A 22,080-nucleotide genomic window follows, 5' to 3' on the forward strand; every position below is an offset into this window, starting at 1 on the left:
ACCTTTTGAATTTTTCCTCCTTTTTGCCATTATTCAAATGTGTAATCTATTTGATTCTCGGCGACAAATGAAATGGCCAAGGAAAGCTTTAGTGAAATGAAAAAAGGAGGGATCGAGGTCACGATTGCTCAAGTGGTAGAGCCTTTTTTAAGGCAATTTAATGAGGAAAACTGCAGGAAAGAAATTTTTTATAATTTTCTTGTAAGCCATTTAATTTCATACGATTACCAAGAATTTTTAAGTATTATCTATATTGAACAGTTGGTTCATTAAATCTCACATGGCGCAAAGTTACAGACGGTTCTTCCTGGTTATTTTTTTTGGTGATATTGCAAAGTAAACATCGAAACAAACGGCAAGTTTGTGGTGTTTGTTGAAAATATTGCCTTCAGCTTTGAATTTACCGTATGGCAACACGCTACTTGGCAACTTCGAAACTTTGCTCATGTAATCCAAATTGGTCAGTTTGTACAACCCCTGCAAAATAATATTTTTATTTAATTTGACGTTAATTTAATGTTTGATTGTATGTAGTAAACTGAGAAATTTTATGTTAATTTATTTATATTTTATTTCTCTCAGTGATCACTGTCATAGTAAACGCGAATAATCTTTCATTTGATTCATTGAAGTAACTAAAGTTTACTTATTTTTGAGTTGATAAAACAATGTATTCATCAATCATTTAAGGTTTTTTAGTTGAGATAAAAAAGTCAGTGCCACGAGCGGGATTCGAACCCACGATCTTCGCCGCTGCTCTACCACTTGAACAGTCGTGACCTTTTTCACCTTCACTAATGCTTTTCGTGGAAATTTCATTTTTCTCCGAGAATCAAATAGATTACATGACATTTGAAAAATGGCAAAAAGGAGGGAAAATTCCGAAGGTGGGGTTGAGATGGGAAGTTAGTGTCCGAGTGGATCGAAGTCACGATAGCTCAAGTGGTAGAGCAGCGGCGTATCTAGCCGGAGATAGTGGGTTCGAATCCCTCTCGTGACACTGACTTTTTTATCTCAACTAAAAACCTTAATTAATTGAAAGATAGTAATTGGTCAAGCGGACCACAAAAACAGATGAATTTAAACGTATTCATCAATATACCATGTATAGAACATACCTTCGGCAGAGGACACTGTGGCTTTGCATTCATAGATTTCGCTATATCGCTAAATATATACCAATTATACTCCCTCAGGCTATGGCAGAGCCCTTTAAAGTTGAAGTTGTAAAAGTTAGGTTTCCAAGCACCATTAGATTTTGAAAAAACAGCAATCGAAATCTGAAAAAAAAAATTCTCAATGACTGTTTTAACCAAATAAAATTCTGTACATTACCGACAAATCATCACTGAATTCATAAGGCAATGTCGCATTAAAAGAAACAGTGGCGTATGACCTGTTGTACTTTTGAAGACGTATGTACCACTCCAAATCCGCCTCTCGTTTGTTGGGGCATCGTTCCACAAATTCCACCCAAATGTCCCCAGGTCCCTAAAACCGGTTTTGAACATGGGCACATTAACTACTTAGATGTATTGATTGTATTACCATATCTGCCATGCCGTGAGAGAGCATTGACAAAGCCAGTACGAGTTGGGTTAACATGTCTGTTTAGTTGGAAATAAACTGGTTGAATATTAGAAATCAATAAGCCACCATCGGGCGGAAAAATGATTTCCTAGATCGTTACGATTCAAATCAATTGAACAAGCGATATCTATTGTTACACTGAACGGCATTCTCTATCTGGTTCAAATATTAGGTTTTTCCGACGAAAGAGTTAGCGAAAACTTACCATACTTGCTTTCGGATAACGAGATAGATATTCTTGAGCCCAAATACGGAGAGAAAGAGAGAGAGAGAGAACAAGAGAGCGGAGAGATTCAGATAGATAGATAAGTAGGTAATAAATAGGTAGAGAGGGACAGAGAGAGAGAGAGAGAGAGAGAGAGAGTGTGTGTGTGAGAGGGAGAGGGAGAGAGAGAGAGAGAGAGAGAGAAGGAATGGATATAGTTTTATGTAAAAAATCTGGTAAATTTATTTCGCAAACGACCTCTCTCAAAAATTACGAGAGAGAGCGAGAGAGAGAGAGAAAGGGAGAGAGAGAGAACGAGTGAGAGGGAGAGGGAGAGAGAGAGTGAGAGAGAGAGAGAGAAAGAAAGAAAGAAGGATGAATATAGTTTTATTTAAAAAATCTTGCAAATTTATGTCGCAAACGACCTCTCTCAAAAATTACGAAAGAGAGAGAGAGAGTGAGAAGGAATGAATATAGTTCTATCAAAAAAAATCTTGCAAATTTATGTCGCAAACGACCTCTCTCAAAAATTAAGAGAGAGAGAGAGTGATTGAGGGGGCGGAAGAGTAAGAGAGAGCTAGAGAGAGGGCGAATGTGTGTATGTATGTGGAAAAGAGGGAAAATTGTGAAAAAACGAGAATCATAGAAAAATAAAAAGGTTTCTGCTCACTTTTTAAAAGGATGGCTGGTACACAATTGCCACACATTATTTTGCAGTCGGATTAACCGGAACTTAAATACTGTTAGCAAATAATTTTCAATAAATGATTAATATGTATGTTTTATGTATATGTTTAAAGTTGAGGTACATCAAAGTCTGGGATATTATTTTCGAATTTATATTCATTTCAAATTTCTCAAACCAATCCAATTCCCTCCATTGTGGAAACTGTGTAACACTCGTGTATTTAAATTGAAATTTGGTTTCGTTTAGTTGGTCGTTAAATTCAGAAAATTTATTCGATATATTCGAGTTTTCTTAAAAGCTCGTTTCAATTTTTCTGCCGCTTTATTCTATATATTTAATATCGCAATCATTACAATTAAGTTGGTAAAGCTTTTTGACAAGTTGTCTACCTTGTCTTTAGGTTTTGAGAGGATGTTTCTAAGTAAGCACGCACCTCTAAAAGCTACTCTAAAACCTTCTTGTTTAAGAATTTCCTCTAATTTTTCTAATAGTTCTGTAACGTATGGCAAGCAACTAAAACCTAATGATACATTTTTGGTGGGGTGGCTGAGTCCGATTTTGCTTATTTTCTATTGTCTGTGGAGAGCTGTGTCAGCTTCTTCCAGAACAAGTGACTTCCAACCCGTCTCACATATCTTATCTCGCTCCATCTCTCTAAGAGAAAGAAAGAGAGAGAGAGAGAGAGAGAGAGAAAGAAAGAGGAAGAGAGAAAACGAGAGAGAAAGAGAGATAGAGAGAGAGACAGAGACAGAGAAAAAAGAGTTTTGAAATAAATTTCGAACTAATAATGTGAATTTATAATGATTACCCTTAGGCTTATTTAACTGAACCACTATAATTTAATCACATTTAAAGAAAAAAAAGTGTTAGTATGGTAACCATCAAGGATTAGAGTGCACAAACTGAACGTGCTTTTAATATATTCAGTATACAGATTACAGTATAAAACTTTGTCTGACTCCATACCAAAATTAAAATACGCAATTTTATATAGATACATAGTTAAGTAGTGGATAAAAAAGTAGCATGCAATCAGAAATAAAAATGTGTAAAATTATGTGGGTAGGTAAAACCACTCATGACAGATCTGTCATGCGGGTTTAGCATAGCGAAAGCTGTACTACCGATTAGTCCAACTTAGTCCACCGATCGAAGATCTTGGAATAAGACCGGTTTTACATTTAAATTAATATATTTTAAGATGATCACCAATTCTCTTATCATGTCAAAACGAGTTATTGCTTACCCGCAAAATTTTTACTTCAAAACTAAAATTATCGTACTCAAAATTGTAAGAAAAAGTGGATTCATTAAACAACAACTAAAGTATTTTCCTTCGACTCTATAGTCTACACATCAATGGTATTTTGAGTACTCATTACTCAAACCAAAAAATTATTTTCATACGTATACATTATTTTTATGTGCCACTTTAGAAACGTAAGCTATTTCTCAAATTTCGATCTATTTTCTTTGAGAATTATTAATTCGTTTTTATCTAAACTAATACGTTTTACATTCAATTTTAATAACAGAAAATTGGTATCTAAGATCAAATCTTACAACTCCTAAATGCCAATTTTTGTTATTAAAGAATCAAATTAAATTAGGTCAGCTACCTGCTGCAGAGATGGTGAAATCAGAAAGTATGTAGCAGTAGGGTTGGTTGATTATAAAGCGTAAAGTGAGTTCTAGTGAGGATAGAGGGTGATCCAAAGAGAATACTGAGGGTTATTGTTTGTTACGCGGTTATTAACAGTGGCACATACCCGTTTGTGCATACAATAAAACTCTTGTGTAGTTTAATAGTCTTTTTATCGTTACCTTAATATATTAAATATTACAGTATTTTCCAGAACGCTCCTCACAGCATGTCAACCGTTCTTAAACGGAAGGGATTTTAATCAAAGCCAATAAGAGGCGTGGAAAGCCTCTGGGAATTTTTGTCTTCTTATTTGGAACGAATACTTTGAAACTAATAAAAGGTCGGTTTGAGAAGAGGGCAAACAGACGTAATGGGACGGAGGTTAACCAATTGCGTGGCAAGATCCGGGAATGCAACAATCCCTGTGGAATCCAATTACGAATCTAGCTGGTGGAAAGCAGATTCGAGTTTTCACTATTCCTCCAATATTAACATCGTAAAAGTTCAAATATCGCTTTTATGTGGTCATTGCGTTAAGTGATGTAATGAAAGTTTTAAAAGAACATAGTATAATTGAGGTTTATATTTACATTAATGATTTTATGAAATATCATATGTAATCCGTACGGTAGATCTGGAGTATGGATAATCCTTTCACACGAGACGTTCACCGCTCAGCCTGCAATTTCTTGTGGTGTGATGTTATGGAGTGAAATAAACTTATCACTTTATGGTTGATTACCCAACCGTCGAAAGGGGAGAGATCGGATTCGCACAGCCTATAAGCTAAAGAAGAGGGAGATGTAGGGATATTTGTAACACTTACTGAAAATATGAAATATAATGAAGCATTTCGCATTTAATTCTCTAAAGTCTTGTTCAAAAGTTTTTTTTTTCGACGGTTCGCAAGAGCTGAGGTCATGTCAACCTTCGGGGTGCAGGTGTTTTTGAAAAAAAGCCCATTTGTAAGTATGTCGGGTCCGAATGCAGGGCCGCTGGATTCGAACCCGGGACGTTTAACTTATAGTGATGAGCGCCGTGTCAAAGACTAAACCTTGCGGCCACCGACGCCCTCCGGTGTTTTTAAAATAAGATTTGTATGTCGGGTTCAAGTTCAGGACCGCTGGATTCGAACTCAAGACCTGTGACCCTAAACCGTTTCCCCTGGTGACCAATGTTATTACTTCACTAGTAGTAGCGAACCTTGCGACACTAGTCGCACTATAAGAAGCCAGAAGTTAATAAAAAAAAGGACAGTTAATCAACTCTGTCATTCAAAATGCTATTTATGCACTCGAAAAGTTCAATTCGTGCAGACATACCTGACCTTTATCCTAACGTCTAAAAGCGTACAACTTTACAGGAGATGGGATGTATCTATTATGAATGAGAGTATAAGGACAGGTCAGAAATAAACAAAAGAAATGAACGGGGCCGATTTAATTAATGCGTATTTAAGAATAAAAATACGTATAATCAAAAAACAGCTGCTAAACTCATGGCTGCCATGATGGTTACCTACGCCCTACCGGATAGCAATGTGACTACATTTTCGTCCTAACATCTAACATTGGCCCTGGCCTGTTAGATCGAGCAATGTTAACTGTCCGATTCTTACATGTCTACGTCATCATTTTTCTCGATTTAACAGGACCTAACAGAGTTAACAGGGTTAACACAAAGATCGTGAATACCCCTATAATGTGCAGTCGCAAATCTACAAAAGGACCGGGACAAAAAGCTAGCCTATCCAAGTATTGTCCTTTTACAAAATTGTTGACAAACGAACAAGTCACAAGTTACTCATTTTGTTAATACAAAGTTTATTTTGCTAAAATTGGAACATATTATCTCCATTAGGTCTTAATATAAAATCATTTCTATGAATCAACAAATAATATATTTACTCACAAATCCTTCGAAGTAAACAAGACTGATTCAGTTCTGTTTCTGCTTTCACTGTGATAAAATTTTCAGGTGCAATGGGATGAGCAAATTCATTAATATCAGTTGAGATAGCACGGATAGCAAGTGACTACATTTTCGACCTAAGATCTAACATTGGCCCTGGCTTGTTAGATCGAGCAATGTTAACTAGCCGATTCTTACAAGTCTACTTCATCATTTTTCTCGAACTAACAGGACCTAACAGAGTTAACACAAAGATCGTGAATACCTCTATGGTCGTGAAGAAAAAAGCAAATTCAGTTGTTACTGCAAAGATTTCGAGCTATTGGGTTGTCCGGAAAATAATGCAGGATTTTGGTATTAAACAAAAAAAAAAGAAACTAGTTACTTTAAAGCAATGTTCTTTAATCAAAATAATTTCCCATACTCTCAATACATTTCTCCCAACGTGTTGGTAACTTATTAATTCCGTCTGAGTAGAATTCAGAATTTTTAGAATTGATAAAGTCAATAAATGCATTTTCCAGTTCCGTTTGATTTTTGAATATTATGTGTTGTAAGTAGTGGTCCAGGTGTCTAAAAAAATGGTAGTCAGTAGGCGAGAGGTCCGGAGAGTAGGGTGGGTGAGGCAAAGTTTCATAGCCAAGCTCCAATAATTTTTGTGACGTTACACGTGACACATGTGGTCGAGCGTTGTCATGCAACAAAATGGGCCCTTTCCGATTGACCAAAGAGGGCTTCATTACTGCCAATTTCTGATGCATGGTATTAATTTGGTTACAGTATGATTCAGCATTGATGGTTTCGCCAGGATTTAAGAAGCTGTAGTGTATTAAACCAAATGAAGCCCACCATACCGTAACCATTACCTTTTTTTGATGAGTTGGGGGCTTTGGAAAATGTATTGGAGCTTCTCCTTTGTCGAGCCACTGTCCAGAACGTCTAGTGTTATCGTAGAGAATCCACTTTTCGTCACATGTAACAATTCTGGCCAGAAATGGGTCATTTTTGTTTCGACAAAGAAGTGATGCACAAACATCAAAGCGCTGATTTTTTTGGCGATCGTTTAATGAGTGTGGAACCCAATTTTCGAGTTTTTTCACTTTTCCAATCGCCTTGAGGTGGTCAGCGACGGTCGTTTTACTGACTTTGAGTTGCTCTGCAAGTTCTCGAACAGTTGTTTTGGGGTTTTCTTCCACCACTGATCGCAGAACATCATCATTAAGAGAGGAAGGCCTTCCACGACCTTCTTCATCTTCAAGGCTGAAATCTCCCTCCCGAAATTTTTTAAACCACCTTTGCACAGTGCACTCATTAACACAACCCTCGCCCCAGACTTGGTTAATGTTTCTAGCCGTTTGGGCTCCGCTTCGGCCGAGTTTAAACTCGTAAAAGAAAATCGTACGAAATTCTCGCTTTGACATTATAAGGATGACTGAATTATTTCCAAGTAGCGGAATGCTACAGAGGTAAACAAACAATATCATTTGGAAGAGGATTAATAAGTGTTGACATTCATACAAATGAGTAATCCTGTAAACGTAAACAGAATATTTTATATAGATTTTTTTTAATGAAAACTTAAAATCCTGCATTATTTTCCGGACAACCCGATATTTTAAGGTCCTCATAGGTCTTTTACTAATTTCGGCGATTGGTAGAACCAAAAATAAAGCTACAACAGTCCTTGAAGGCTTGTTGTTGTTTGTTTTGGTTTTCTTTCCTGTTAAATTGTAAGATTCCAGAAGTTAATAAAAAAGGAAAATTAATCACCTTTTTCATTCAAAATGCATTCTATGCACTCCAAAAGTACTACCAAATGACATGCTTCAATTCGTGCCGACATACCTGACTTGTATCCTAAGGTCTAACATCCTACGACTTTATAAGATGTGGGATGTCTCTATTAGAAATGAGAGTATAAGGACAGGTCGGAAATTAACAAGTTTTACAAGACAAAAGAAATCTGTTGGTCTGATTTAATTAATGCGTATTTGAGAATAAAAATACGTATAAACAAAAAACAGTTGTTAAATTCATGGCTTCCATATTGGTTACCTACGCCCTAACGGATAGCAATGTGACTACATTTTCGACCTAACACCTAACATTGGCCCTGGCCTGTTAGATCGAGCAATGTTAACTCTCTGATTTCTCAACACGTCATCATTTTTCTCGAACTAACAGGACATAACAGAGTTAACGGGGTTAACACAAAGATCGTGAATACCCCTATTGTAGATAATTTTTAGAAGTCAGTTCTTTATTAACAACATATCAAGGAGCAGGGAAAACATACAATACATCATGTATTACAATTCATAAATCTTCCTTTTGGCATTTTGGGCGATCAACCATTTGCACATTTTTCAAATCATCCTGCGAATGTCGCCGATTGTAAAGTTAAAACAGACGCTGCGTGACGAACGACAACTGACATTTCTAGTAAAACGGTCACTAATTATTTTAAATTTAATCAACCAATTTACACACGGAACGATGTAGCATATGTAATATTGAAACTCAGATAATGGTCGCCACAACCTGGTTGCCCAGATTTTCGGAAATCCAGAAGGGCGCCTCTGTCAACACGTTCGGGGTCGCAGGGCCCTAATGGTTGATCAAACAAACAATAACAGGAAAAAAAATTCCCCATCGACGGATTGTCCTCCGTAAACATACATATCCACACAGCTGGGAGTATTTCATTATGTTCTCGTGTGTCTAAGTTGTTAGTGACTCATCATGATAGCCTCGCCTCGACTATTTAGAAGGAATATCTGATTATTATCCAAACTGTGATCAGTATTATTTATTACTCATTATTTTTATTTATTTAAATTATTAGTCATGTAGTACATAACAATCCTCTCTAAAATAATCCTGAAAGGCTAATCAGATCTAAACGTCCATTATCACTTGTTTCCATTGTCAATCCGTTTCATCTCAAAGAAACCGACTCGTCTAAGAAAAATGAATTTCTATCCTTACTTACACCCCATCTCCTTCCAAATCAAATATCAATTCGTATATAAATAAAAAACATTAATACCTCAGTTACACTCTCAAAACGGCACACAACAGTTACACATCTACACAGAAATGACACACTTTGAGTGAGAACAAATCTTTTGATTAAACCTAAAATTTCTATATTGCGTTCGTCATTGTACAAAGTCATATTCATGTCTTGTATTTATTTGTATAATTTAACCAATGTTTATAAATCCCAGGCCCTGAAGATGATCTAAATGAAGATCGAAACGTTAACACGTCCGTGGGGGACCCTATACCAGCGGAACGACGGGCTACTTGGTATGGTAAATTTACAACTGTGGTGGGATTTCTCTTAACCTTTCTTTAAGTACAATTAAACTTAACCTTAATTTAATAAGCTTCTTAAGGCCCTCATTTTTTCTCTCCTATAAAGGCCAAAGGGAGATTATGTATCTTTAAACTTATTTATTCTAATTCAAAGTATTTCCTTTGATGGTTTTCCATTTTACATTAGTATCCAGAAGAGCTTACCATCAAGTAATCATTAAAATTTTCTTTTTTTCTAATTACGTCAAGAGGTAAACAGACTGAGATAAAATTTCCTAACGAATGGTTGCAATTTACTAAACTTAATAAAATAAATAAACATGAATAAAATATCCTTCACAGCATTATCACACAAAATGTTTTACAGCTTGGTAGAGCTGCATCATTTGGACTAGATTTTTAAGTATGGGCGGTCTCTCTTTTTTTAAGATCTTGTGTTTGACATCCTCTTGCGATCGCATTTTTTTAGGTAGCTTGCAAAGCTGGCGTGACTTGTAATCGATTGCCTAGTCTAGTAATCAAGGAGGAACAATTTTGCTTTGGTTCAGTCTTGGAAGCATGGTAGCACTCGCCCACCCCGAGATGGGCAACCGCCGAACTTGCCAGATGTTAGGGATAGGGATAAAAGAGACGGCCACAAGGCCTACTGCACCTCGACCTAAAAAGAACTATTGTGCTCCTCTATTATTTATAACTCACTGACCATCTTCTGGGTATTAACCACCTCCACAGCTTTCCAGCGGTTCCTTGGTGTAGGATCTTGTTTGTGGTTTTTCATGTCCGCCTTGAAAGAACCTGCACATACACAGACCTTCGCAGAACCATAAAATGTTTTCTGCGGTCTCCTCCTCTTCCTCGCAGTATCTTCACAGTGTTTCTTCTGCCTGTACTCTATACGAGTGGGTGTGCTAACTTAAGTGGCAGTGCTCTGTCAGAAGTCCAACCAGAATCCTGTTTGTTGCGGATGGCTTCCAGCAATTCTTTTGTAAGTTTTGCCTGCCTCATACCCGTGGTATTGTTCTACCAGGTTTCAAACTCATTAAGGATTCATTTTAAATGTATCTTCTCGTATCTTCTTTTGTGGCAGGCTGCTGCCAGATGTTGAACATGAGCTCTATTGGCTCAAAAATTGCTCCCAAACGAAATTCTTGCTGGGAAGACGGGAAATCTTGGAAAATAGTAACAAGTGATGGCAAGATTTTAATTCGTTTCTCGTTTTTTTTTTTTTTTTTTTCCTGATGTTTATGTAATCGATCACGAAATTTTGGAACGTGCCTTAAAAGCTATAAAAGTGCCAGAGGTTTTTTTACCCACCAGCCTCCATTTACTGCAAGAGACCCTAAAAACGGTGGAACACGGCGAAATTATTTGAATTTAAAACTATGAGGGGTTAGGGGTAGTGTAAACGCCTTTATGTGCCTTCGTTTTAGAAGAGCTCATAAACGAGGGGTTATGTCTTGTTTCTTTCTGTGTTATTTTTACATTAAGCTGACTGCAAAGGGGTCTCCTTTGTGCTTTTCCCTGCGAAATCGGAAATCAGCCTGCTTATAACATTTAAGCCCTCCTGGTAAAACAGGAAATTCGGTGTATACATAAACTTTTAAAATTTTGAATTAAAAGATAAGTACTAAAAATGCTATTATCCAATATATACCTGATAAATAAAAAATATGACGAAATGAAAAAGTAAACAATACTTACCACTATACTTACCAATCCTATATATCTACAATTTTAAAAAAATAATTCCTGTCATGCAGGAGGGCTTAACGTTCAACTACCCGTTGAAATACTAAAATTACAAATAATACTGTCTTCATATTATTCAGGATTAAAAATTCATGGGCTATGGCGGGATTCGAAACCAGGACCCTAGTTTCGAGTCGGAAGCCGAATCCAAAGTGCTGGCCGTCAGACATGGAAGAATTTACAAAATAAAAAAATTTCTTCAGCACCTTTAACTCTTACAACGCGGGCATCATGAGTGGTCATGTTTAATTTTTAATTTATACGAGTCGGATAAATATTTACATTCAGGTAGTTAATACGTAGGATAAAGTTAGTAAGGTAATAGTTAAGGTATTTACGGATAAAACGATAGCTCTCCCTTTTTTCCTGTTAACGAAATTTTAAAATAGATAATTCTTTTTATAATTCATAACTTATTTTGCTAAAGTTTCACTACATTAGGGATATTCACGATGTTTGTAAGTTAACTTGTGTTAATTCGAATAGAGAAATGCCTAGTAAGATCGTGAACGTCCCCTTCTTTTCTTAGCATGTTAAACGTTAATTTTTCCGCAATACTGCGCGTGGCGACATTTCTAACTTGTATCCTATCGTTTAACAGCCTACAACTTTATAGGATAGGTGATGTATTATTATGAATGAGAGTATAAGGACAGGTCAGAAATTAACAAATAAATGTATTGATCTGATTTAATTAATGCATATTTAAGTACAAAAATACATGTAAATACAAAACAGCTGTTAAAGTCATGGCTGCCATGTTGGTTACCTACGCCCTAACGGATAGCAATGTGACTACATTTTCGACCTAACCTCTAACATTAGCCCTGACCTGTTAGATAGAGCAATGTTAACTGGCCGATTCTTACAAGTCTACGTCATCGTTTTTCTCGACCTAACAAGAACTAACAGAATCGTGAATACCTCTATTATATCCGTTATGTGATAGCGGTAAATGATTACAATGAATCAATATAAATATTAAATTTAGGGTGGCACAAAAAGATAGCATAGTTAATAATACGATTTTTTCGATGTTCGTTGTACTTTTTTTTGGCTGAACTCCATCATGAAGGGTTGAATATCAATGAAGCTGATTTTATTTCTTTTTTTTTTCAAACTTTTTATAATTTTATTTGGAAACCTTTTCATTTACAATGTAAGGATCTTTTGCCTTATCTTATACAGACGTAATTCTAATAAATAAATAGAGTGACATATGCATATATAAATTTTGAAATATTTATGTACTGATGTTTACCTAATCTTATAATTTATAATGAATTGAATGAAATACTAAATACTGAAAAGATAAATAATTCAATGTGAAAATAATACAAACCAGCTAGCATAATTCTTCTTTTTTGTTATTAAATACAGGTGCCATCCTTCAAATACAGGTGGATGTTCATTGATGGTTTCAACGCGTCCATGACATAATCGAAATCTCAAAAGACAAAGTGACAGTTTTTCTCCGCGAAAATTATGCAACGAGACTTAACTAATTGGACGTACTGGATGTAGACGTATCAACTCATAATCCACACATCTTCAACCTCAAAGACAAACTGGATGTGGACAAAACATCGCTTTTCACCCTTGGCGAACTCCAACTGTGATATCAGCAAAGCGAAGGAGAGACGGAAAATATAAACATATATGCCTGAAGCTGACACCTGTATACAGGATGTCCTTTTTATTTGGACCGGCTGAATTTCTCTTCAACCAGTGACGCTATAAAAAAAAAGAAAAAAATACGTCTTTAAGATTATTTAATCTAGTTTCAAATTTTTACCTTTTTTTGGAGAAAAATTATACAACTCGGCAAAAATCTTATAATAATTCTCCTTCAAAAAGTATTTTCTGATATATCAGAAATGCAGAATCCTCGATTTTTCTGTCGCTGAATAATATTTTTCTTAACTGATATTAATGAATTTGCTCATCCCACTGAACCTGAAAATTGTATCATAATGAGAGCAGAAACAGAACTGAATCAGTCTTGTTTACTTGGAAGGATTTGTAAGTAAATATATTATTTGTTGATTCTTAAAAATGATTTTATATTAAGACCTAATGGAGATATGTTCCAATTTTAGCAAAATAAACTTTGTATTAACAAAATAAGTAACTTGTGACTTGTTCATTTGTCAACAATTTTGTAAGAAGAAAATATTTGGGCAGGCTACCTTTTTGTCCCGGACGTTTTGTAGTTACGAAATGCAAAGTATTAGGGGTATTCACGATCTTTGTGTTAACCCTGTTAACTCTGTTAGGTTCTGTTAGATCGAGAAAAATGATGACGTAGACTTGTAAAAATCGGCTAGTTAACATGGCTCGATCTAACAGGCCAGGGCCAATGTTAGATGTTAGGACGAAAATGTATTCACATTGCTATCCGTTCGGGCGTAGGTAACCAACATGGCAGCCATGAATTTAACAGCTGTTTTTTGTTTACACATATTTTTATTCTTATATACACATTAATTAAATCAGACCAATACATTTTTTTTGTTAATTTCTGACCTGTCCTTATACTCTCATTCATAATAGAAACGAATGCCATATCCTATAAGAAAAAAAAAAAAGCCTTCAAGTAATATTATAGCTTTATTTTTAGTTCTACCAATCGCCACGTACAGGATACAAGTTAGGTATGTCGGCACAAATTGAAGCGTGTCATTGTTAGTGCTTTTCGAGTGCATAGATAAAATTTTGAATGAAAGAGTTCGTTAATTTTCCTTTTTTATTAGCATCTGGTATCTTACAATTTAACACAAAACAAAACCAAAACAAACAACAACAACCCTTCAAGGACTGTTATAGCTTTATTTTTGGTTCTACCAATCGCCACGTGCAGCATTGCGGAAAAATTAACGTTTAACATGCTAAGAAAAGAAGGGGCGTTCACGATCTTACTGGACATTTCTCTATTCGAGTTAACACGTGCTAACATCTTACAAACAACGTGAATACCCCTAATATATGTTATACAAAAGGATTAAACTTCCAAATAGGGCTAGTTTCGTACATATTTATATTTATTATTAAAAAATATTTATTCGATTTAATTGTATTTATTTATTCTGAATATTGCAAATTGTGTTGTTGTTTTTTTAACGCAGTAATTAAATAAATCAGAGTTAGTGCCTTCTGCTTTGTTCTAAAAAGGATACCAGCCCCTGTAGACCCATTATGGTATTAATTAATCAAGGAATTAAACGAAAAAAACCTTACTCTCCTCGCACCTTCAAACCAGATAGGGTCTGAGCAGGGGTTAAGTTCAATGGCTCTTTTCTGAAACAAAATTTTAGTTAATTGGCACCTCCGAAGGTGTAAGGTTCTGGTAGGTGTTTAAAAAATATCCTGGAGATTAATTTAATGCAATTGACTTATGTCTACCAATACCTATAATAAATTAAAATAACAAACATTTTAGATTGCTCAGCACACACGCATACACACTCTCATACTGAAATCGTTATGTAGTTATCATTCATTCACCATTTCAAACTGACATGTGGACTGGATTGAATCATTAGTTGATAATTTCTTCAACCTTGTTCGGTTCCACTAATGAGGAACATTTCCTTAGGTAATGCGTTTTTAAAAGTTCTACTTAACTTTCATATTCCAAATGTTGAAGTTGTTTAACAGGAAAAGCTTGTTAGTATTAACCCAGCTGCTATGGAAATTTCCATATACCATTGGGGCTTGTTTGCCATGAGTTTAACCGCATTTTTTATAGAACCGCACGGATTTAAAATGGTAAGAAAAGGTTTTGTACATTTTTGTTTACTAATCTTTAAGTAAAGTTTTGGTTGAAATGAAAAAGTTAGTGTCACGAGAGGGATTCGATCCCACGACCTTCGGCTAAATATGCCGTTGCTCTACCACTTGAGCTATCGTGACTTCGATCCACTCGGACACCAACTTACCATCTCAACAGTAACTTTTGAATTTTCCCGCTTTTCTGTAATTTTTCAAAAGGTAAGAGGTAAGAAGGAAAAGGTAAGAAAATTCGAAAGGGAGGTTGAGATGGGGTGTTGGTTAATTAATTAATTATCCTTGGTGGTTACATTTTCATTAAAACTGTTAAACTATTGCTTCCATTTTGTCCCAAGTTAATTAAAATTTATTCCTCAATAGGCATACACTGATGAATAATTTTAACGCACCACTCTAGTTAGTTCAATATTAAACATTTGAAAAATGGCAAAAAGGAAGGAAAATTCGAAAGGTGGGGTTGAGATGGGGTGTTGGTTAATTAATTAATTATCCTTGGTGGTTACATTTTCATTAAAACTTTTAAACTATTGCTTCCATTTTGAATTAAGTTAATTAAAATTTATTCTGCAATAGGCATATACATTGATAGATAATTTTAACGCACCACTCTGGCATGGCAAAAAGGTGTCCGAGTGAATCGATGTCACGATAGCTCAGTGGTAGAATAGCGGCGTATTTAGCCGAAGGTCGTGGGTTCGAATCCCGCTAATGTCACTAACATTTTCACTTAAACCAATACCTTACATGAAGATTAATTAATTGAAAAAAATTATTTGGTCAATCGGACCATGAAATATAATTTATTTTTGTTTACGTTTCAATTGTTAATATCTTTAACGTTTCTTTCAGGGAAAGGTTGATATTTTGTTCAAATACTCCGAACCCTGCCCGCCAGACGGAAATACCAAAGATCTGTGGAATTTCACGATGAAGACGAAGAAATTGTCGAGGAAGGCGACCGCTGTTACTTTCACCACCATACCAAAACATGCGATTGACGAACATATCGGAGTAATTTTATATCCTGCAAAGTGGAATAAAAATATTTTATTTATTGATATGTCATAGGCCCAATTGGATGTCTCGGTTGCTTCCGGAAATGGAGGTTGGAAACCAAATTATTACACCGTACGTTCGAACGATCTCTGCAATACCTTGAAAAGTCAGAAAAACGTATTTAAACAGTTAACCGAAAACTCAAATATCTCAGCACGATGCCCATTTCCAAAAGTGAGTAACTTGCGCTTTTCTTCGTTTAACAATTACCCAAAATCATAGTTAATTTTAAATACGTAATAATTCAAGCCTGTTTATAACTGATTTAATATTCAGTAACAGTTTTCACCATGAAATATAAACACAATATTCTGGTTACGAAGCAATGTCCTTTTCCTTTACAATTTTTCATTTTAAATAGCTTAGAATTATTAATTTTATTATGTTTGGGCAGACTCCACTCGCTTTGAACAACTACATTGTGAACATGGATGACTATAATCTTCCAAAATACTTGCCATATGCCTCTGTCATGTTGGAATTGTTCATCTTAGAAGGTAAAAAGAAGTGCATCTGCGTAAGGTCTTTTATGGACTTGGTGCCGGCAAAGCAATAGACCCGAATTAAGGGTTCAGTTGTGGATTTAAATAAAATTTCTTTCAATTATTGTCTTGTTGAAAGTATAACACAAACTGCCTGGCATTATATCACCTTCCTTTGACCTTTGAAGGGTCTATTAAAAAATATTCAGGTAATGTAGGGGAACTTTGCAGAAATGGCCGCATAAAAAATTATTACTTCAAATATATCAGCAGAAAAGTTGCTAAAAATTGTTTAAACTATATTAGTAAAAGTAACAATTTTAAACAAAAACAAGAAAAATCTGTAATTAAATAATTCTTATACCTATGATTTCTATGTGGTGCTTAATGCTTGTTCAGGTCGGGATGATTTTGTGTTCATCTTGCATAGTGCTGTATAAATTTATGTAATTTAACCAACAATAAATACTTACATAAATTACATGGCGTCAATCAAAATGCCACATGTTCTTACATTAATTAAACAGATAAAAGATTATCTAAAGTCACTTTGCAATACACTTAATGTGTTGGTCAATGTTGCATTGCTCTCTATTTCTTTGATCAAATAGTGATACCAACATCACATCAAAAGTGGTTTCTATGTTTTAGTAGCGTGAGATGAAGAGGAGATATGTTGGATTTGAAATGGCGATGTTGAAGGTATTTTTACGTATCAAGTTGGTAAATTATCAGGACAACGCTACATAAAAATAGCTGCAAAATACTGCATATTTTGTAATGACAAAAGTGTCTTATTTCAATATATACAAATTGCGGACATTCATTGAACGTTTCTTACCTTTTTTTAAGTGAATATTCTTTTAGCTTTTATTATTTTTTTAATTAATTTTTTTAAATTTTACTATTATATTACACTAAAGGCATCTACTTCATCGGTTGGAAAGTCCAGAGCTGCTTGGGATTGCATTATGACTCTTTCAGAAATTGAACAAAACTACAAAATCACCCTCATAAAGTAAAGGACTCCAACAAGGAGGCCGATAAATTGACCAAGGAAACTCCAAGGACACATATCCTGAATCATTTTTATTTCATACGAAATTGCGCATAGCAAGACCCATCAATGGGTTAAGTACTTTGTTATACCATTAAATGGAAAAATTATATCAAAGATTATTCGTTTCTATGCTAAAAAAAAACTACAATGAAAAAATTAGAAATTGAATTTCAAAAAAATGAAAAAAATTATGTTACGTTTTCTAAACTTATCCATAATTTGATCCATATAATGAATTATTAAGTTTATTTTTGGGTTTTTCACAAGTTTTGGTGAACAATGTCACGGCATTCCGTGATGAAAAGGAAACTTATAAAGTTAAATTCATTAATTTCATGGTCCGCTTGACCAATTAATATATTACAATTAATTAAGGTTTTTAGTTGAGATAAAAAAGTCAATGACATGGGCGGGATTCGAACCCACGATGTTCGGCTTGATACGCCGCTGCTCTACCACTTGAGCTATCGTGACCTCGACCACTCGGACACCAACTTCCCATCGCAACCACCCATTTTGAATGGCAAAAAGGAGGGAAAATTCAAAAAGGTACAAATGAGGCTAAAATTGTAGGATACCGAATTACATTTAGTAAAAAAGCAATGTCAATGCTTGTTTGTCAGTGTCGCCGAGAATCGAATCCTTTTGAATCCATTTGAACAATGGCAAAAAAGAGGAAAAATTCGAAAGGTAGGTTGAGATGGGAACTTGATGTCCGCGTGAATCGAGGTCACGATAGCTCAAGTGGTAGAGTAGCGGCGTATCAAGCCGAAGATCGTGGTTCGAATCCCGCTCGTGCCATTGACTTTTTTATCTCAACTAAAAACCTTAATTAATTGCTTATAAAGTTAAACTAAACAAAAGAATGATTATTTATACAAGTGATTTTTACTTCTTTGAATTTTTTTTTGACATTGCGTCAAACCACCAACACTTTTTTTAAGGGCTACCGACAAGGGCTTCACATAACATGCTCATTCAAGCAAACACGCAACCACACTCATACAAACAGGACAACAAAAATAATACACTAAATAATTTATATATACAATCCATTACAGTTCGTGGTCCGATTGACCAATTAACATTTTTCAATTAATTAATATTTATGAAAGTTATTGGTCGAGATAAACGAGATAAAAAAGATCGAAGTGGCGATAGCTCCAGTAAAATCCTTAATTAATTAAGAGATATTAATTGGTCAAGCGGACCACGAAAACTAGTGAATATAAGAATAATATCGAACGAAATTTACAAAAGAATATTTTTTTAGAAATCGTGAGATGTGGTCTGGTGTGATGTAGGTTTCAGAAAAACATTTTCTTTATCGTGCCAACGTTTCGATCTTTATTGAGATCATCTTCAGGGCTGGGATTTACAAACATTGTTTACATATAACAATTACATTTTGGATGTGGAAAAGTGAATTTATACAATGCAAAATATATTTTTTATATATATTCAATCAAAGTGTTTCTCTTCTGTGTAATTGTGCCATTCTTGCGTGTCGTGTTGAGAGTGCCAGTGTGATTTTGCTATTTTGTGTTTATATACGTTGGATTTTGAAGGAGTGGGGAAGGAAGTAGGTATAGAAAAGACATTTTTGTATAAGGCGTCGGCTTCTTTGAGGTGAAAACAGCCGACGAAGGGAAAAAATGTGTTGGTAATGATTCGGCCAGATTATCCTTTCAAGATTATATAGAAAGGGATAAATAGGAAAAGGAAAGCTAAATTGTTGGGAAATTAGACTATGTGAAAAATATTTGATGTGTGGAATGTAATGTGATGATATAGGTATGTTATCTGTATTGAATTTGATTAATGATATTGGCGTAGCTGCGACTGAGTTTACATGTATCTGTTCTGTAATTGATGCTGTGTTTATCTCTGTTGATATAAACCATTTCTAAGAAATTACGTTTATATTTGTTTTGTTCTTTATGTAATATTTTTGGATTTTTTAAGTCGAAATTGTGTTGGTGTTCAAAATGGTGGGTAGGGAGTGCTGTAGGATTTTGCTTGGGTTTTTTGCAATCATAGATATGTTGTTTTACTCTCTTGTCCAGATATTGGGATGTAAGACCGATGTAAGTTGCCGGACAGTTTAAACAGTTGATCTTGTAGATTACGTCAGATTTATTTGTTACTGGTGTGGGATCTTTATTTTTGGAAAAAAGTGTTTGAATTGTTTTATAATTGTTGAAAGCTATTTTGAAGTTATCGGACAAGAGAAATGTGTTTAATTTATGTGATGGGCCTTGAATAAATGGCATGGAAATGTATGCTGGTTTGCTTGTGTTTGATAGACTTAATGCAGAATTATTAGTAATAGTGGATGGTGTTAGTGTTGAGTTGTAATTGTTGATTATTCTGTTAATTATGCGTTTAGGGTAGAGATTGTTATGGAATTTTACAAAAGAAAATGATTAACGGAAAGCGATTTTTAGGAGTAGCAGAATGGAAGGGCTTAATGCAACTGTTTGAGCAAATCGAGTTAATCAGTACAAAAGTAAAAAAAGGAACTAAACCAAGCAATATATACTTTCAATTATTTAATCTTTATGTAGGTATTAGTTGAAAATGTAGTGTCACGAGCGCGATTCGAACACACGACCTTCGGCTAAATACGCCGCTGCTCTACCACTTGAGCTATCGTGACTTCGATCCACTCGGACACCAACTCCCCATCTCAACCTACTTCCTTTAGAATTTTCCCTCCTTTTTACCATTTTTCAAACGTTAAAATTGTCTATCAGTGTATGTGCCTATTGCAGAATAAATTTTAATTAAATTAAGTCAAAATGGAAGCAATAGTTTAACTATAGTTTAACTGTTTTAATGCAAACATAACCACTAAGGATAAATAATTTAACGTAACATTGTTATGACTCGGAATTTTTCAATTCCAAATAATGGTTTGAACTAGTCTTATAGCAAAGAAAACAGTGAAAATGATAGGAATGTAATTCCGGATTGCCTGCAAAATGGAAAAACGATACCGGAAAAATATGCAAGTATAAAATGATAAAACGTTGTTTTGATTAAAAATCGTATTTGAACTGACAATCAATTAAACTATGGATTTGTTTTTGTACTTTAAATACAATCGTGTGCTAGTGCTATTTTCCTTGCGTGAATGAAACAAGTTTTCCTATAATTATACCGAAGGGAGAAACGTAGCTCTGAGAACTAACTTATTAAACATTTTCCATTCCCTTGGTTCCAACTGTTGATTCATCTCTCTGTAAGACCATCCAACTTCGCTGAGGTCACACCCTCCTCGAAACTTGAGAATTCACTGGCGAGATTAAGAAGAGAAGGGAGTGACGGGCAGATTTGTCTAAGTACGAAAACAATAGGACCGTGTTTTGGGAAAACGTCACATGTTAAAAGGGAAATTTGTTTCCGTTGGAAAAGCTTCTTTGGCCTGGGAGGGCCAAACTTTCTCCGGAGTGAGATGCGCCCCAAACAACTTTTCAACGATAGATTAGATGTCACAAATCGTCACAACTTTCTCAAAGCGCCCACACCTTTAATAATACACAACTTTGCCCTCTAAGTGAAAAAAAAAAACTTGTAGAGAAAGTTTATTGTTACGACTCCTCGCTTTCTATAATGATCTTATTTTATTATTTCTTTTCCAGCCTTCTCGGATTATACTGTGTTTCCAAAAAACTTTGTTTTCATCGGTAAGAAAAGCCCTGAATTTAAGTAAAGTAAAATCAACGATACCAGTCCGACTACAGACAGAAGAAATGCAAATGTTTAAAATTTGTTATTGACTATAGTAGATTTTCTACTTCTCCTGCTGAGACTTAGGATCACAAAAGGATAAAATCCCAGGGCTATGAGGACGATATGATCTTGACTGGCAGAGGAAAATTTAAAAAAACGCTTTTTGATATAATTCAAGAAGGTCTAAAAATCACAGACGGATGGTGTAAAAAAGCAAGATTAACTCTAACAAAACAGCCATAGTTATTTTTATACTTGAAACAAAAATGTATCACACGAGACAAATAAAACCCAATAATACTGCGATAGGGGCGTCGGTGGCTGCAACGGTTTAGGCGTTGACAAGGCGCTCATCAAAGGTAAAAGTCCTGGGTTCGAATCCCGCGGCCCTGCATTCGAACCCGACAACAAATGGGCTTTTTTTAAACACCGGCACCCCTAGGGTTGATATAACCTTTGCTGTTGCGACCCTCGTTAAAAAAAGAAAAAAAAAATATTGCGGTAGAAATGAAAAGGCAAATACCTGGGCGTCACACTAGACAAAACACTGGCAATTGAGGACATATCGGTACTATTAAGAAAGCCACACGAGCACTTGATGGTCCGGAAAGATAGAAAAACTGGGGATGCACACCAGAAACCCTGCTCTGGAATGAACATAGCCTCATCAACCATGATGGCGCGACCTCACATATGGCGGAATAACCTGGACCGATAAAAAAGCAGATAATAAAACAGAGCACTCATGAAAATGCATTTACAAACTGGAGCGGTGAGAACATGTCCCTCAGCTGGTATGGAAAAAATACTGGGATGATAATGAGAACACCATAGAAAATTATTATTAAC

At 35.2% G+C, this 22,080-nt stretch overlaps 2 protein-coding genes across 6 annotated transcripts; one reads left to right on the top strand and one right to left on the bottom strand.

Moving 5' to 3' along the window:
• Positions 1 to 210: 210 nt before the first annotated feature.
• Positions 211 to 21,871, bottom strand: LOC106669052. Of its 5 annotated transcripts, XM_024228086.1 has the most exons (6): positions 21,755 to 21,871; positions 4,719 to 4,914; positions 1,549 to 1,607; positions 1,336 to 1,491; positions 1,119 to 1,280; positions 211 to 477 (listed from the first exon to the last, which is right to left on the bottom strand). In XM_024228086.1, exons 3-6 carry the CDS (start codon positions 1,603 to 1,605, stop codon positions 292 to 294), a joined length of 561 nt encoding a protein of 186 aa, XP_024083854.1. In that variant the 5' UTR covers positions 1,606 to 1,607; positions 4,719 to 4,914; positions 21,755 to 21,871; the 3' UTR covers positions 211 to 291. The 5 variants fall into 5 exon arrangements, 3 of the variants coding, with proteins under 3 accessions (XP_024083854.1, XP_014253791.1, XP_024083853.1); XR_002910510.1 differs by lacking the exon at positions 1,549 to 1,607 and having other exon boundaries at positions 4,756 to 4,914; XM_014398305.2 differs by lacking the exon at positions 1,549 to 1,607.
• On the top strand, positions 14,776 to 16,585 carry LOC106669053. Its single transcript, XM_014398306.2, has 4 exons — positions 14,776 to 14,877; positions 15,748 to 15,909; positions 15,967 to 16,128; positions 16,349 to 16,585. Exons 1-4 carry the CDS (start codon positions 14,797 to 14,799, stop codon positions 16,508 to 16,510), a joined length of 567 nt encoding a protein of 188 aa, XP_014253792.2. The 5' UTR covers positions 14,776 to 14,796; the 3' UTR covers positions 16,511 to 16,585.
• Positions 21,872 to 22,080: the final 209 nt, after the last annotated feature.

The sequence above is a fragment of the Cimex lectularius genome, unplaced genomic scaffold, assembly GCF_000648675.2.
Source record: "Cimex lectularius strain Harlan isolate CLEC.00 unplaced genomic scaffold, Clec_2.1 scaffold183, whole genome shotgun sequence".
Lineage (NCBI taxonomy): Eukaryota > Metazoa > Arthropoda > Insecta > Hemiptera > Cimicidae > Cimex > Cimex lectularius.

Excerpts from the sequence above, each read along its gene's own strand:
- LOC106669053 (XM_014398306.2), top strand. The coding sequence starts at position 14,797 with ATGGAAATTTCCATATACCATTGGGGCTTGTTTGCCATGAGTTTAACC. Across the intron at positions 14,878-15,747 it reads AACCGCACGGATTTAAAATG|GGAAAGGTTGATATTTTGTT; the intron begins GTAAGAAAAGGT and ends CGTTTCTTTCAG. Across the intron at positions 15,910-15,966 it reads CGATTGACGAACATATCGGA|GCCCAATTGGATGTCTCGGT; the intron begins GTAATTTTATAT and ends GATATGTCATAG.
- LOC106669052 (XM_024228085.1), bottom strand. The coding sequence starts at position 21,795 with ATGTCCTCAATTGCCAGTGTTTTGTCTAGTGTGACGCCCAG. Across the intron at positions 1,492-14,357 it reads AGACCCTATCTGGTTTGAAG|GGACCTGGGGACATTTGGGT; the intron begins GTGCGAGGAGAG and ends AACCGGTTTTAG. Across the intron at positions 478-1,118 it reads CACAGTGTCCTCTGCCGAAG|GGGTTGTACAAACTGACCAA; the intron begins GTATGTTCTATA and ends ATTATTTTGCAG.